This window comes from Alligator mississippiensis, chromosome 5, assembly GCF_030867095.1.
Source record: "Alligator mississippiensis isolate rAllMis1 chromosome 5, rAllMis1, whole genome shotgun sequence".
In the NCBI taxonomy this organism is placed as follows: Eukaryota; Metazoa; Chordata; order Crocodylia; family Alligatoridae; genus Alligator; species Alligator mississippiensis.
Window position 1 is genome coordinate 202,991,913 of NC_081828.1, and position 17,427 is coordinate 203,009,339.

At 41.8% G+C, this 17,427-nt stretch overlaps 1 protein-coding gene across 2 annotated transcripts in view; it reads right to left on the reverse strand.

Moving 5' to 3' along the window:
* UBE3C (ubiquitin protein ligase E3C) overlaps positions 1-17,427 on the reverse strand; it is a 104,328-nt gene that overhangs the window by 32,110 nt on the left and 54,791 nt on the right. For both annotated transcript variants that reach the window (XR_009462713.1, XM_006264384.4), the window contains exons 16-18: positions 14,337-14,434; positions 7,000-7,132; positions 4,196-4,443 (exon numbers count right to left, since the gene is read on the reverse strand). Coding sequence is in view for 1 of the 2 variants with exons in the window: in XM_006264384.4 (XP_006264446.1) it covers positions 4,196-4,443; positions 7,000-7,132; positions 14,337-14,434 (479 nt within the window). In the remaining variant the exon portion in view is untranslated. The remainder of the gene's footprint in view (positions 1-4,195; positions 4,444-6,999; positions 7,133-14,336; positions 14,435-17,427) is intronic.

Genomic DNA, 17,427 nt, shown 5'->3' on the forward strand with positions numbered 1-17,427 from the left:
TCCAGATTGTGGGACTCCCTTGCAAGCTGGATCCAGCCCAGGGTAGTTCCAGCATGGGGCCCAAGGTGCACCTATGGCTCCAATGACATGGCCTGTGCTGGAGCTGAAGCCATCATCACCACATCAACCACCTGGATTGAAGCCACATGCCCTATACCATGGCAGCAGCTCTAGACCCAGAAAGGTGCCAGAAGTGATATAGCCTGTGATGATAGATAAAGCACCTCTGGGAGTCCAGAGGTATATATCATTCCTTGTTTGCCTGCCCACTGCCAATGGCCACATTTACCAAGGCCCAAGGGGCCCACATGCTGCAGTATGCCACTCTCCCTGGCCATGACTTTACAACTTCCAGTGGCCCACTGCTACTTGGAGGTCGTATGCTTGACATTCATGCTCTACTGAATAACAACCTTCTCCTGTCAGATACTGCAGTCAGTTGTTGCTCCAGTGGTTGAAGCCTCAAAGTCCAAGTTTCAAATGCTTCTGATTATAGGAGATTGTTACATGTATACCATGATCATTTTTGTTTTGTTTTTACTTAAAATAAAATTATTTATAATATAAAAAACTATGTTAAAAGAATGCTAGCATTGCAAAGTTGGTAGATTTTGAATCTACAGTTGCTTGAACCTGAATTCTGTCGCTTTCATGATCACATACAGCTTTTTCTATACAACACCCTGTCTCATTCAGTGTGGAGTCAATGAACAAAGAGCAGAACACATGTTGCATGAGCAACCATAAATCATTACGTCCTAAATTTCAAGTCCTTGACTTTGCAAACTAAGTAACTAATACATTCCATAGGTAATTACCTCAATTTAAGGAGTCTCAAAATACATGATTTAGAAGGCAATTTCTCAAATGTATCAAGAATAAATGCCGAAGCGGTAAAAACAGCTCCTTGATAGAAAGCGAAGAAAACTGATTCCGGCAATACATTTATTCACTACTGAAAGTAAAATGCATTTGGGTAACAGTACTGAATGGTTACCTGGATACAGAGAATTTATGTAAATGATTAAATTTTAATGTATTTGTTTTCTGATAGCACTGAAACTTTTTAAGTGAGAGTTTTTGGTAGCAGTACTCTTTGCATATTGGTTTGTACAAATAAGAAATTGCTGTGGATGCCCGACTGCTTCCTTTACAGTTTATCTATTTTATTTACAGAAAAGCTTTTAATAATGTACTACTGCTCTATATATTGGTGTGCAAAAGCATAAAATGGAAGTGTTTTTTAAAATGGATGAATGAACGTTCAATAATGTCTTTAACTTAAGTCACGACACTGACAGGTATTGAATAGTTGGGCCGTGCCTTATCTTTCTGCTTAATTCATCAACTCTCTAAACATGCCAGTCAAAAGGTGTCTCTGCACCTGGATGGAGCTAATTATTAAATAACACTGTCAATTCATACCTTATGCAAACATGCCGTAAATACAAAAATAATCTATGCCTTCAAGATGTTAAATGATAGATTCTCTTTGATTTCAAAGGGAAAAACAACCCAACTGGTTCAGATAGAGCTCTTTTTAAGAGAAGCATAACATTATTTCTTTTTTGTGACTTCTCAGGCTATTATATGGGTATTTGCATCCAGTCACCAAAGAGGTGTTGAACTTCTGAAGGAACTGCACTCATTTCACAAACAGGCCCACAGCAATTGGACTCTAAAGCCAGGAAAACAATTAATTCCCAAATGTAGAGATACATCTGCAAAGCTTTCCACAGTTCTTACATACTTGGATGTTGGGAGGGAGAGTGTTTGGACTAATTTCTACTCAAGACTATGCTCTGTCTTTCAAAGATGCTCTTAGGCTACTGGCTGATTTGTAACCTGTACCTAGCATTCATTTGATAAGAGAATGCACCAAACCAATAACAGAAAATGGGCATGGAAGAGCTCAAAGCGGATAATCTTGTCTCCCTGCCCCTGCTCCACCACACTGAGGCAAGGTGATCTATATTTAAAACATTCCTGATAGACATTCATTTCACCTTCAGTGAGGAAGCCTCCACAACCTCCCTGGGCAATTCCTGACAACAGAATCCCAATGTGCTATTTTATTTTGTGGAGACACTGGTAAATTAAAATCAAACTACATGAAAAAAGAAAGAATTTTTCCTTGAATTACTGAAGACACTAATCTATTCATATTTAAAAAAACACTTCAAAATTTACTTTTCACTGAATTTTTGCATTTTCCCAACCAGATTTTAGTCCATTTCATGTTCTTATTCTTGCATCTTATTCTCACACACTAACTCTTAAACACTGCAGACAATGTTTTTTCCATCCAGAAAGCCTGCTTTCACTGGAACTTCACTGAGCTTGTCTAAGGTGTCCAGGAGAGGACACGGCGGTTTACTCTACCAACCCAGAACTATAAGTATGCTCCAGACCCAGAAGTTTGCCAGCAAGGCTTCTCTGCACTCATCCACAAGTACCTACTCTTTAGGGGTATCATATTTCCAGTTTTAAAGAGGACACCTGTGGGGAGGAGGGCAGGTAATATGATTGGGGTAGACAGTGATATACCCATGCCCTGTCCCTGCCCCTCACTCTCAAGCCACAGCCACCCCAGCACTGCTGCTGCCCCTCATTCCCAACCCATAGTACCCCATCCACCAGATCATGCTCGTGTCCCTCACTCCTAACCTACAGCCCCTCCCCCCCATCCCAGCTGATACCCCTCACTCCAGATCTGCAGCACGCTGGCACACTGCCTGTGCCCCATACTCCTGAGCAACAGTACCCAGTGCCCCCCCCGGTGCCCCTCACTCCTGACCTGCAGCCCTCTGCCCTCCCCAGCCCTGTCAGTGCCCCTCACTCCCAACCTGCAGCCCTCTGCTCCCTCCAGCCCTGCAGTGTGTCCTGCCTGCACTGCCCCTGTGACCACAAGGGTCCCAGTGCTGCTGGCCTGGCCATGCAGCTCCCTGCTGCTCCAAAAGACTCCCCTGCTCCCTTCCCCTGCCCTGCTGCAGCCCCAGCACCGCCGGGCACCCACTCCCCCTCACATACCCATTCCCTCCGTGCACCCCAGCCACACGTACATGCACACACACACATAGCCCCCCGGACAGCCCCTAAGCCTTGGCCCTCTAACCCCTGCCTCCCACAGACTTACCTGCATGCAACTGCCAAGGCTGGTCCTACCACTAGGTGATGCCCCTGACTCCAATTGCCCTCCCCCTGCTTTCCCCTCAGTCCCAAACAACTTTTTCTAGGGCAAGCCAGGAAGTGCCAGGCAAAACTTCAATGCTGAGCAAAGCAAAATCCAGGACATTTTTTGATATTTAAAAAAAAAAATCACCCAGACGGAAGACCTAAAAAGAGGACATGTTTGGGAAAACTTGGACATATGGTAACCCTACTGCTGTCAAACCCTTAGTCTCTAACAGGTCTGAGAGTGACCACCAGGGACTAGCTCAGACCAGTCGTTGGCTTAACTTACTGGTCTGAAGCATGTCAGCGGACATGTGTGGGCAGGGAGTAAATGAGCCTCAGTTCTGTTATCCCTAGGACCAGCCATGGCAGCAATAGACAAGTTAAATCAGACTACCCTCATGTTTAAGCACATGCTTAAGTCTTTTGTTTAGCTGGAGCTGATGTCACGTGCTTGAACTGGCAGGTTGTGCAACTGGGTTCTCAAGCATGTGCATGCTCCACCCACCTACGACTGTAGGGATGTTCCAGAAAAGGAGATATATAGGTGAAGCAGCTCCCAGTTTGTCCATTTGCCCCCTCTCGCAAATCCTTGGACCTGGGACCAGGTTCTAGAGATCCCAGACCCACCTGACTGACAGTCTTCTGGGTTTAAATCATGTTTGTTGATCCAGATGCAGAGGGATCTCATCATCAAGTGCTGGGATTCACCTCTTCAGCAGTGCAGACGAGCCCAAATTCTCATCTCACTTCAAGTATGCAATTCTCACTAATGCTGATGAGAACTATGGTGCATCTTGAATTTATTTAGTCATAAAACCAGTGACTGAGTATGTAGAAGTATTATTCACAGAGTCATTAAGTGTTCCCATGCTCCAAGCTGACCAAAATGTTAAATGTGCCAACCTACCCCCCCCCTCAATTCCATGTTTGTTTGGGGTTTTTTAAAGTTACCACTACATTCTTTTTTCTGCTCCCTTTCATTTTATGTTCTTTACAACAACTTAAAAAGAAGTTTTACCTTTCCAAGCATCCTTCCTAGGAAGTAATAGTGTCTAGCATAAGAGTCTCCAACAAGCATATGTGCAGCAGGGTTGGGGTAGAGAAGCCCTTCATTAGTGGTTTTAAAAAATCCCTGGTTAGGATTAAATCCTGATTTAAGCAGTTCATTCAGAAATTCTCTGAAAATTCCACCACCATCAATGCCAGCTTCATCCAGGCCATGTGCATTAAGCAAGTGAACACGAATTCGTTTTTTCAGATCAGGCTCTGGGGGGAAAAGTGACAAGGAAAGTCATACGCAAGAAGCTATACAACTATGTTTAGAAATATTTAGAGATATATGCACACACCCATACCCACACAAAAAACTCAAATGGTAATATTGTAGAAACATTACTGATTTGGGGATGGACATGTTACTCAGAATTGGAAAGTGACACATGAATTCTCAACATAGTGCCCTGTCGAGTTTTTTTGGTGTTTTGTTTTTTTCATATAGAAGAGCTATTTCTAGAAGTGGTTCAGAAAGGGTAATAATATTAACATAATTTCTGGAAGCTCTTTTCCTTTAAAAGCACACTCACTACGTGCCCCAAGTCTAACTATGGCTACCAGAGATAATTCTTTTTTTCTTCCAAGAAAAACAAGAAGGTCTTTCCCTCCAGTGTGGAACACACTCCTGCACAAAAATAAAGCTGCCTTGAGATGCAGTATTAACACCGTTTGGTCTGGTACCAATAGCTTGCACTCACTCAGACAAACCTTTATCACAGAATCATAGTATCACAAGGTTGGAAGAGGTCTCTCTCAAGGGTTATCTGGTGCAGATGCACACAAATTTCTCGCCTAGTGGTTCCTGAGATACCAAGCGTTTTTGCATGTGGACAAGCTGTTCTGAATAACATTTTTAGAGATTTTTTAAATATATAATCTCTCTCTACCTAAACCCTGCACAACTGAGCATATAGACAGAGATAAAAATACTTCATTAAAATTTTTAACTTGGACATTTCAAAAATAGTTTTTCTAATCATATTGGTAGTCTCTACAGAAAGTGTCTGTTAAGTCAGGGGTTCTCAAACTGAGTTGCAAGCAATTTAAAAGGGGGCTGCAAACTTCAGGGGTTACACGTGGCAGCGCAGGGAAGCGGCACACGGTGGTAGCGCAGAGTGGTGGATGGTGGCGGCGGCAGCTGCTGCATGCGAGTTCCCCGTCCCCCACTGCTGCCATCCAGCTCTCGGGGTCACGATATCACAAAGTTTGAGAACCCCCGTGTTAAATGGTGAGTAATAATGATTTTACCTACGGTAATTTGGAGTTACCCGAATAACTTGTGATTTTGCTGTTTATGATTTTAAAGAAGTTCCCTTCACATGGAGAAAGGAGTTTACATCTAAAAACTGTCAGTTCTACTCCATTTCTGTTTTTAAATATCTAAAATAAGGTACCATTGAAGTATTAACTGAACCCATATGGATAAACTGGCTGCCTCTTCCAAATCAATGACCTTTGTTCTTGTGCAATCAATTCTAAGACCTCATCTATGAGCACTCAATCATCTAGGTCCATTTTAATCAATTTGGTCTATAATCCTGAAATTATGCTTCCAGGAATTTCTTCTTTTCTATGCTCCCATGCTGCATTTGACCTACCTCAAACTAACAATGCTCGGTATAACTGTATTGTGATTCAGAATACCCATACAATTTTTTCTTTAATTGCCATATTCCTTGGTTTGGACTGAAACAGAAGAGCACTCATAGTATATACATTATACACACACAGACTATGAATATATGATTCTATATTCCATATATTCTATGACAGCCATGTGGGGATTGGGAGGGTCCTGACTGCAACATGATGCAAATACACATAGCTCAGGAGAAAAAATATTTTAAAAATAAAATTAAAATAAGTTATTACAATAAATTTTATTTTTTTTTAGTGTGTATATATATTCCCCCCCCCCGGTTTCAAGATGGCAACCCCGCTCCCAACAGAGTACTTCTGGGGCAAGGAGAGGAACTTCTAGTGGCAAAGGTCAGGGGCAAGGGGAGGAACTTCCAGTCCTAAGATGGAAACCAGGGGGCAGGGTACCTGTCAAGGGGTAGTGTTACCATTACAGCCCTTGACAGTTCACCAAAACTCATTAAGTGGCTCTGCAGCTCAAATAATTGCCCAACCCTACTTTAGATCAACTGAGGACTCCTTCATGCCTGCCAATTCCCCAGTAGGGAGGTGGATTTCTTTTCACTACCTGTATCTTCCCCAAGATATTTTTGTTATATCCAAACTCTTCATACATTTAATAAGGGCTCTCCACAATTTAGATGTAGCTGACACAGAAATGTAAGCACTGATACAGCTACACTAGTACAAACTCATTGCATAGCTGCCATTTATAACTCACTACAGTGATATATGCTAGTGTACCTTACACAACTCTGGCATAAACCACATTGCATCTTTCAATTTCTGTCAACATTAAATGTTTTTTCTTCAATGCAGATGAAATTCAATGTGCAAAGTGTCTAATGAGCAGTATGAGTGAAAACACAAAGCAGTTTGTCAGAGAAACTGACAACAACAGAAAAAGGCATCCAATGAAGATTTAGTTTGAACTGAAGAAACCGGTACATTAAAAATGTTAGACTGCAATAATCAAAATGGAAAATGAAGAATTGGGATGAGGGGTGTGTGTATAGGGGTGATCTCAATTTCAAAACTAATTAAGCATTTCAGGAAAGGAATATCTACCTTTCCAATAAGGTTAAAGCAAAAAAATAATTATATAGCAAGATTTAAATAATATAAGCCTACCATTTTCAGGGGAAAGTTTGTCATAAGCATCTTCATAAATATAATTTCTTCGGATAGTAACGTTAATTCCATCCAGAAATGGACCGTCTCCTTGAACTTCCTGTTTGTCAGCATAGATCAGTCTTTGAAAAATCTGGTCAAATGAATTAAAAGAGAACTCAAGTAATCATACCTACATTAGGATTTTCAATAAGTGTTTACTTCCTAGTCACTACAGTTCTTTGAGATTTGCCTCTTCATTCATACTTAAAAGACTTGGCACCTCTAATACTCCTGTAGAACTGCCATAGCTATTGAAAGGAGGTGGCATAGAGAAGCCCCATCATTCTGAACTTGCAGAAAGACTAACCAGGTTTACTCTGTAGGCAAAACCCTGCAAAGAACAGATATGGGAGTAGAGGAGATAGTCACAGTCCTACCTGCTCTTAAGACTCAAGAGCCGAGCTGATGCTGCAGCACAGGCTCTTCAGGGGGCCATTTCAGTATCCCTTCTAAGTCAGTACTCAGGTTTGATAACCACCCCTAGTTACGTTACTGCTCAGTTCTGCCAGTAAGAGGGAACACCTCCACCCCAACCATCTCCTCAGTTCTTTCTTCTTATCATGCAGAGTCCTGAACACAAGCAAGTCTGATGCAGAGGGGAAAGCAGATAAGTAGTGTGAAAGCACAGAGTCAGCTATCGAAGAACAATAGTTACTAGTAACATTCACAATTATAGGAAACTGAAATAGCAGTGCCTCTAGGATAAGTGCTTGTAGGATGAAACCACTATTAATATCATTAAAACTAGTTTCAAATCCCAAGCTGAAGAAGGTCCTCTAGTTATACCCCAGGGAATTGTGCACAGAAAAATGCAAGATTATGCACAACACCCCCCTCAAAATTATGCTAAATTAATTTTTTTTCTTCCCTGCCCTCTTTTTATTTTTATTTTTTTACAAATTAACATAAATATAAAACTATTTTAACCTTTAGAAATATATGCAGGTACTTTGTATGGTTGGGAAGGGGAGTGGGGGGGGTTTATAAAGGTGTGGGCGTGTGTGGGGTTTGTAGGGGGGAATTGTGAAGGGCGGTGTGTGTGTAGGGGCAGTTCATGGGGGGTTTGTGAAGGGGTGTGGTTATGGGAGTGTGTGGGGTTTGTGGGTGGATGTACCCTACCCACCACATATCCCATTCTCACCATAGTGCACAGCCACCGCCACTGGCGGCTCAGGTGGTATGCCCTCAGGGAGCTCTTGGCCATGGCAAGGAGATGCCCAGCAGCAAGTAGCTCCAGCTGCACTCTGGAGGCTGCATGGAACCAGCCCTGTCTGGCCTGTTGGCGCACACCTTCAGACCAGACCAGGCTGACACCATGCCAGCGCATGGGCCTCATGGCACTGCAGGCGGGAGCTGCGCACCAGTGGGCTGGGCTGACTCCATGCTTCCATGTGGAGCTTCCAGCACTCCAGTGGGAAGCCACATATGGAGGCACAGAATTGCGTCATTGAGCCAGCTGGGCTCCACGCCTCCGCTTACAGCTGGAATGCTGGAAGCCCCCCATGGAAGCATGGAGACAGCTGGGCCAGCATGATGGCACGCAGCTGACACTCCGCTCAGGCCCTCCCCCACGCACACTCACCCCTGCATCTGCAGGCAGGAGCTCCCCTCCCCACTTACCAGATGTCAAGTAGTGCACCACCATGATTGGTGCTTCCACACGGGGCTCCCAGCTGGAGTGCTGTGAGCCCCACAGAGATGCAGGCACAGAGCCTGCCAGGGTTAAATTATGCAATTATGTATGGTCACGCCTTTTATGTGCAAAATTGCATGGGTGCATAATTCTCTGGGATGTATCTAATAAGAGAGTCACTTGTCCTTTCCTTAATAAGCCTAGAGATTACATGGTCAGAGAATAAAAGACCTGTAAAAATTACAAAATAATGATAGGCAGAAATAGCTGCTACATGTACTTACAGAAAATCTACCACTGAATCTGTCTTTGTCTTTGGATACAAGATACACTAGAACATCACCACCCCTGGGTGTTAACCCTTCCCTTTACACTGAGCACACAACTGGTGTTTCTTATGGTCTGTAATAATTCAAGGTAGTTCTCTCTCATCTGCAACAGTTCAGCTTTAACCATGTCAACACAAGGGGTCTACAATAGTTATCTGCCTATCCTTCATCCACCTAGATAAAGCATTTCTCCATCCAAGTGAAAAATCCTAACTCACTACATCTGCCTATATGCTCTGCTAGTAGGTGAGTGAAACGATGTACAGAACTGAACCAATTTCCTTACTTTCTTGGACAGGGCATCAGCATATGCTTCCCTCAGTTTCTTGACGGAGAACATGGGAATGATACTGTAAGCACCTGCACTACCCAATGTTCTGTGAATGAACTGAAAGTCTATAGGACTCATTTTTCAGCTCTGAGTTCTAGGACACTGATGTGATGTCTGAAGTCCCAACAGTCATTCACAAGGAGAATGCAAGTCAAAACAGTCAGACTCAGAAGCATCTTACAGACTGCATATTCTACTTGGGTTGAACCTTGAGAGTTATCAGGAAGCCTCATCTACTCTTTTTAGGAGAAAAATCATGGCTTCAGTCTGGAATACCTCTAATAATGGTGATTCTTTTCATGGGTTGTTCTCCTAGATGATCAATAGCCCAAAGTACTGGAAGAGGTCAGCCTAATCTTGAAGTGTGGAAGATATCCTGTTGAACCAACTAAGAATTAACTAATATGGCCTTGCATCTGCAATGTACTACAGATATTTAGGGGCTTTTCTGAGTAAATCTAGTGGAAAGAATGAAAGACAAGACATGGAACTGGAAGTAATTTCTCCCCACAGAGAATCAAAGCTCTTGGCATCGATCAGTTATTCCCACATGGAAGCAAACATGCTTGAGACTGAGTGACAGACTATTCTATTTCCCTGGGATAGAAAAAGAATAATGTCCTCTGGCAGGGGTAGGAAGAACCTGCAACCTGGGCATCCTTTGTATGAAGCATGCAACAAACTGGAGAGAGGACAAACAGCACAACAGCAGCAGATAGGGCAAGAAGCAAAAAGCAGAACAGCAGATCAGGTAGGGAAAGGGACACTAGGGAAGGGTGTGGGGCTAATTTGTGGCACACCTGTCAAAAAGGTTGGCCTCCACTGTCATCCAGTATTAGTGTCCTGCTATGAAACTACAGCAAGGTCACTATTTCTGATGCTGTCTTATATCCAGCAATCTAACACCAAGTAACATGGAAGAGACATGGCCCATATTGCAAAAGAAGAAGAGTGTGGTTCAGTCATATGAAAACTGTTGTTTAAGGGCCAGAAGCTGAGATGATGTGTGATAAGGAGCCCTGCTTCTGTTCTGAGGTCCTTTGGCAAAGGCAGTCCTGGGAGTGGCAGAAGACTGGTGTCTTTCCTGGGATCATGCTCTGTAGTGTTTATACAGAGAGGGACTGTCTATGGTACTGAAGCAAAGTATTTTATCTCCTCGTTAATGAAGATTGGGAAAGCCATAAGGATCAGCTGCAACTTTTGTTTTAATTCTCTCCAAAGTCTGCTTCAATTTATGACTAAAAGACCTGGACTCTCAAAGAGAAGTTCTTTCAGTTGTGGAGACCTGAGTATCTAATCCCAAAATATTTCCACAATAGAATCTGAGGGGTCACAGAATGCTTTCTACTTGCCTAATGCCACTTCCTATTAGTTATCAGTTCACCTGCAGTCAAAAATAGGGTTGACACACAGTATAATATACAGTTATATATAGACACAAGGGCTTAGCAATTCATTACTTGGAAACCCAAAGAAGCAGAAGAATGCCCTTTTCTTCCAGCCTATACCCCACTTCTATTCAAGGAAACAGATGGTAACACTTGAAAATATCTTTTTTATGGAGAATTCCTAGGATGCAGATGCTAGCAGTGAATCAGCCCAGAGACACTGCAACAAAAACTAATAACCTCCTAGAGCACAGGTTACATATTAGTTGTTTTGATACCTGTGGTAGGGATATGAGATTGAGCCAGATGACCTTAGCTGGGCTGAGTAGTCCCATGAGAATAGGGAATGTGACTTTATCTTTTATCTTCTATTCCATGATGTAAAGAAGGGAAGAGATGCATTTCATCCTAAAACCACCATTTGAAAGGGTTATCAGAGCTTGTCTTTCCAAAAGTGCCCGAAACAATTTCTGTTCATCAGGAGATGAAAAGAAGCCCTAACACAGATGAAGCCCTGATCTGGTATTCAGAGCACATTGGGACATTCTTCAGTGGGAGGATGCTCCATTTATTCCCAGCTGTTACACTTAAGGCAACAGTACCAGTGACAAATGCCAATTTTATCTACACAGAATTAAAGGGATGCTCCTAAAATTCAAGTGCACAAGGTAAGGCCAGTGCCATTTACTGCTGACATAACCAGCAAAGTCTATGCTGAAGCAGCACTGACAGCATTAAACACAGTAGTCATTGATTCCTGAATGTTGTAATAATTGACCAGGACCCTGCACATGATTTTTCCAGGAAGATGAAACTTTCAGTGAGTGAAATTAGTGAGGATTCCAAGAGAAAATCAGAGGTATGCAGTGTCCTTCATGCTCCTCAAACATGTTCTGGTGCTCAACCTTTTTATCCAATGGGCCACACAGGCAGTCCCCTGGTCCCTCTGTGGAAGCCTCCGATTCGATTTGGAGAGATTTGATGATTTGGCCACAGACGCAGCTTATATGTTTTTTCTACGTACCTCGAGGTACCAGGTGTGGCTCGTGAATGCTGAGACAGTGAGCGGATGGAGCGTCCCACGGGAGCACGGTGGAGGGAAGGGGTGTCCCCCGCACGCTAGATGGCAGACCTGGAAGTGGACCACAAGTACTTCCGGTACACTTCTGGGTCTGCCGCAAAGTGCACGGGGGACCCACCTCCCGCCCCCTGGCTCATGCTTCCTGGGTCTGGGGCCAATTGCCAAGCCAGGAGGATGCGGGGTCCACTGCCGAGCGCATGGGGGAACCCCTGGTGCTCCCGTGGGATGCTCCATCCGCCCCACCATCTCCATGTTCATAAGCCACACCTGTTAGCTCGAGGTATGTAGAAAGAACATACAAAGCTGCGTCTATGGCCAAATCGCTGGTTCTCCGAATCAGAATCGAATCTCCAGTTTCGGTCAAATTGAATCGGGACAGTGATCCAAACTGAATCACTGTCCCCCAAATCAAGCCAAATCCAAATCAAATACTGCCCGCTTCACACACCCCTACTGAATAGTGCTGTGGAAACTCAAGAAACAAAGACCAACCAAAGGTTCTGATGGAAAACATCCAGTCAAAAAAGAAGAAATTGATGGAATCAGTTATGTAATGGTGAGGTTTCCAAGCCATTTGGCACCCAGCCTCAAGTTGAGATATCTCTCTCTCTCTGAATGCCTCCTTTTTCTTTTCTCTTTCCTGAAATAAGGGCATGAAAAAATCTGGAAGCCTCTCTCACACAACATTAATCTACATCAAAATTTGGGGCACCATGGTAGATTTCAGTGCCAGACACATTGGACAAAAGCCTCTACTCTGTAAATCTTTGCCTTGATCCAGGGCCTGACATCAAGGGCAACACAGCAGCTAGGAGAACAGGACAGCCATCAGAGCTCTTGGATTAGCTACACCATCCAGCTCCTGAAGGAACTGCTGTAGGATGATCTAATTTAAAGGTTTAAAGAAGCCAAGTATGTCTTCAGTCTAAAATGTCTGTCCTTCCCCATCTGAGTGAAGTCACAAAAAACTATAAGTTAAGAGATTACATTAGCCAATCCCAAGACCCCTAGGCACCAAATGTGAATCTCTCTCTCTGAAAAGATGGCTGAGCAAGATGCAAATTTTTTAATCCCTTAAGGGAGCTGGTGTAACCTCTAGGATGGAATAAGACAAGCATCCTCAGACGCTCTAACTACACTAGGAGTTAGTCACTAACCATAAGAAAATAGACTAACTAGACCACTAACTAAGCTAGCTAAGGGTAGTTCGGTTCATCTCTGCTTTGACAGTGAAGAATTTTACAAGGTTGGAAGAATTTCACTCCTTTTTACAGTGAAACCGAGGGCATCACCCTAACACAAAAGCATTTCTTCAAGTCCAGCATTCAGAACTTTATTATACAAGCTCTGTAGCTTCATGCTAGAGGCAACAAATCCTATAAAAAGGAATGTAGAAAGCCCACAAAGAACCTTCACCAGAGTTCTTCCCCAGACAAACTAAGACCACATCACTCAAAGCCTGTTTGTACAAATGTATTGTGGTACAACAAAATACCAAAGTCAGTGAACAATATTTTAATATACTCAGACTACACCTTCTGTCAATTATGATGATGAATGGTTTTAAAAAAGAATACCTAAAAAGAACTTTTACTATGGTACTATGAAGCTGTATTAAATCTTTTAAATATCTGTACTCTCTGCGCTGCAGTTCTTTCAGAGGAGCCTAAAAAGACAGTCTTCTTTACTAAATGTGTCACAGTCTTTTCAGTAAACATTGATTTATATTCCCCATGCAACTATTTTTCATTTCCTTGATGGTGGTGGTACACAATGATTCCAACACAATTCTGGGAGTAGTCTGTTAATTAACTGATGCTGTAAATGCAACAGTAGCTGCTCAGAAATTGTTCTCATGGGTAACGTCAAAATAACAGTTTTTAAAAAACATCTGTGGTGGAACTTGAAAACACAGATGAACTTGAAAATTATATTTTTAAGATCTGGAAAGCATTTATAACAAATCACAAACAATACAAGAAACTTTACATCACATTTCTATACTTCCTTTATATACTAAATATATCTTTAAGTTCAACTACTCAGTTCTGAAAACAGAATATTAATTGTGGAAATTTCTTCCTTAAAACTGGTTCAGTTACATTATACTGAGTGAATCAGTACAAAGGACAATAGAAAGTAAGGTGTTGATCCTGAAATCAGATACTTGTACACGTACTCTAGAGGAATGGAATGCTACATCAATGCAGGCATCTACTAATAGAGTGCCAAATGTAAAATCCAGGTCTAAATATTACTCTTTCTCAGGTTGTTTACATATGTTATCTCCTAAATATGGAGAGACAATTCCCAAACATTTGTTGTAAAGAAAAGAAAACAGAGAGCAAAAAGAAAGAATTTTGTTATGAATGCTATTATTGGGACAAACAGGCTAGGGGGTAAGGAGGGGAAGAAACTGATTTCATTACGCAGGTGGATGATCCAAGACCTAATTTCCTACTTAGCTAAATCCACTGAATTACATTTACTGTAAAAAACCTAAAATACATAAAAGTGGGAAAAACATAGATACCTTTACTCTTTCTTCAAAAGGAACTACAAATGGTAGCTCTGTCAAAATTGCAAGCTGTCGTTCTTCGGACACAGAAAGAGGTGCTGGCTCCAGGCCCACTTAAAAATATAAATAAAGATTCACTTTTGATAATAAAACTTAGAGAATATTGTTTATTATACAAAAATCAATTTATAATGATAAATCCATCAATAAACTAAACTCGTATGGACAACTGATATACCTAAAACAGAAGTCACAGTACACTGATTTCTTAGAAATCCTAGCTTTCTAAAGTATTACTGTTTCTACTGTTAGACTGAAATTTGAGCAATGTAAACTTGCTCCAAACGAACTGCAAAACACACACACCCCCACAGCTGCCATTGCATTTTCCCCATTAGAAATATCATGCTTTCTATTCCTTATTCTTTAAATGTTGCTTAGTACAATAAACCCCCCCAACCCCACTAAACTCAACATTTTAAAAATGAACTAATCAAGTTAATCAAGAAACTTAAGTCACAAGTATCTGCATTAAAGTGGTACCAAAGGCCCCATTCCATTGACCACGGACTCCGTATCTCAGAGTAGTTTACTGGATTGTGTTTTCATTTAGGGAGTCTGTTTTCACCCAGCATACCAACTTAGGTATAAATGTCTTAACAGCCAAGTCAGAGCTCACTGAAATCAAGAGGAAAAACTCAGTTATTTCAATGGGCTTTGGATGCTCAAAAAAATCACATCGGTTTTGTGATCGAATAAACATTCAATCACTATAAAAAGTGAAAAGAATAGCAAGAAGTTACATAACCAGCTTCAGCAAATACCAAGATGATATGTGCAAAGACAAAAAAGGCAAAGGACAAGAGTTGCACAAAAGCAAATCTGAAGCCATGGTGCAGCTCCTCTGGAACTTTCTATTATGCAGTAAGGAGGCATTTCAGAAACAGTTCAGCTCAGGCTTTTGCTAATTCAGGTTCACAATCCTACTCTAGTCTCAAAGAAAGACATTTATAGGTCAGACAAGTTTCTTTGGGTAAATCCAGTATCTTTAATTAAACCAACTAAAATAGTTGGAAAAGTTCTTCTTTGCAAGCTTTAGGGTACAAACACGCTTAATCAGGCTGAGGAAGCATCTGCAGCTGGTCTGTGCTCTTCCTGGATGGAATAAAAGAGCATGCAGGGCACAACAGATATAGAGAAAAGAAACGACGTGCAGGAGCACACAATGCTACTGACGTTGCTCATATACTTGATGGTGTGGTTAAAGGTCTATCCAGATACAAGCTGAAGACCCAGACACAAAAGCCCCAGACATTTTTGCTTTCACATTTATCATCAAAGCTGAGAGAAAACCTGGCTCACAAGCAAAGCAAGGCTTTGCAGACAAGGTAATAAAGCTGAAGTAAATGGCACATGTGACTAATGGGGCCAAGGAGATTACAGCAGCACTTGCAATCTTTTCTTTGGCATCTGCCTGAAGGGTGGTGGTGCCTGGCCGCCCTTCTGCAGCTGGGCACCACATCAATGATCATTATTAAAGAGCATTGTACTTTTTAATTCCCCAAATCACTTCTAAGTACACATATTTTAAGAAGTGATTTAATGTGACATGACCCAACATATTAGTACACTTGATGAATACCCACTTTTGGCAAATTTCAGCAAGGCAAGCCCTTGGAATTTTTGATAAAATACTTCTTTAAGGTTACCCTTAGTTTACTCAGTAAACATTTTTAATTAAAGTCAATGTGTGCTGCCTATTAAGCTAAGGGTTAAAAGCATTTTAAACAGAAAGTGCATGTACAGCAAAGGTAAACCACTACCCAACTTCGACAGTTCAATTATTCTGGTCAATTAGTCAATTTTATCTGCATTTCTCCATCAAGGTTTCCTTCTTTAAAGAGAAATATGGGATGGAGTCATCAATACAGAGGACATTTAGAACTCAAGAGTCTGCCATTTAAGTAAATGAAAAAGCACAAATAAACACAGCCATATGTGTTCAGAGGTACTTTCACACTAATTGGCTCTATCCCATATGAAAGCAAGTGGGATTAAAACAAATCATACGCACATTGTTATGTGCTTGTTTTCACACAATGCTTTTTTTTTTTCATTGTGTTTAGTACTCACAAAAGATGACACCATCTCTGAAGGCTGAAGGCCTTTATTTAGCCGAAAAGCAACTGCACTGGAACCTACAAGATGAGTTTCCATATACAAATGTATATCTAATCCTGGACCTCGTTTAGGGGTAACCTTTTAATTGAGAAATCATTACCCTGATCCACTGTCCGATGCCAGAAGCCATAAGATTCTTCAGGTAACTGGGATAACCGTAGTGGTATCTACAGGCTCCCAAGTGGCATAGAAAGTAGAGACTTTGGAATAAGACATGCCAGGTTTCAAACCAAAGTCTGCTGTGCTGAGAGATCCCACTGCCTGTGGATGGCTTTACCACAAAAGACCCTCCCACTGTGCTGAAGGCACAAATACCTCCTGAGGAAGTACAAAAGGAATGTCTCCTTGGCTTTAATCAAGCATGTCACCAAAAATATCCTGAAACCAGAATCAATAATTCTTTTCCAGTCTGAGCACATCCAAAAGGAAAATATTCCAAGGCCACAGTATGGAGTTATATGGAGTTGAAAACTGATATAGCTATCTGAGTGGGCTTTTTGCTCTGCCTTGAAGCTACCTGTCCCTTGGTCTCCCATATGGAAATTTTGCTTCATGCAAAAATACAGGACCACTCAATTTGAAGTACTGGTTTCTCAAACGTGCAGCATAACAAACACCTTGAGGAACCTTACCAATACTGACTGGTGAAGCAGCTCACTGGACTTGAAAAGCAATACAAAGTTTGGCTTGGGCCACCTTGGGCAGTGCGAGAACACAGTCCTACAGGCAGCTTTCAAAGGGACATAAGCTAAATTGAAAAAAAACACACTAGATTCTGAAACTTCACACCCACAGTGGAAGTCAAAATGAAAGTCATACTAGTGACTTTTACCAATAACATCTCCCTACTTAGATGAGCCCATAAACTCTAATCCTGTGAAAGATCCTGCCCTGAAAGTCTTACTTAAATCAGTGCAGGTGAAAG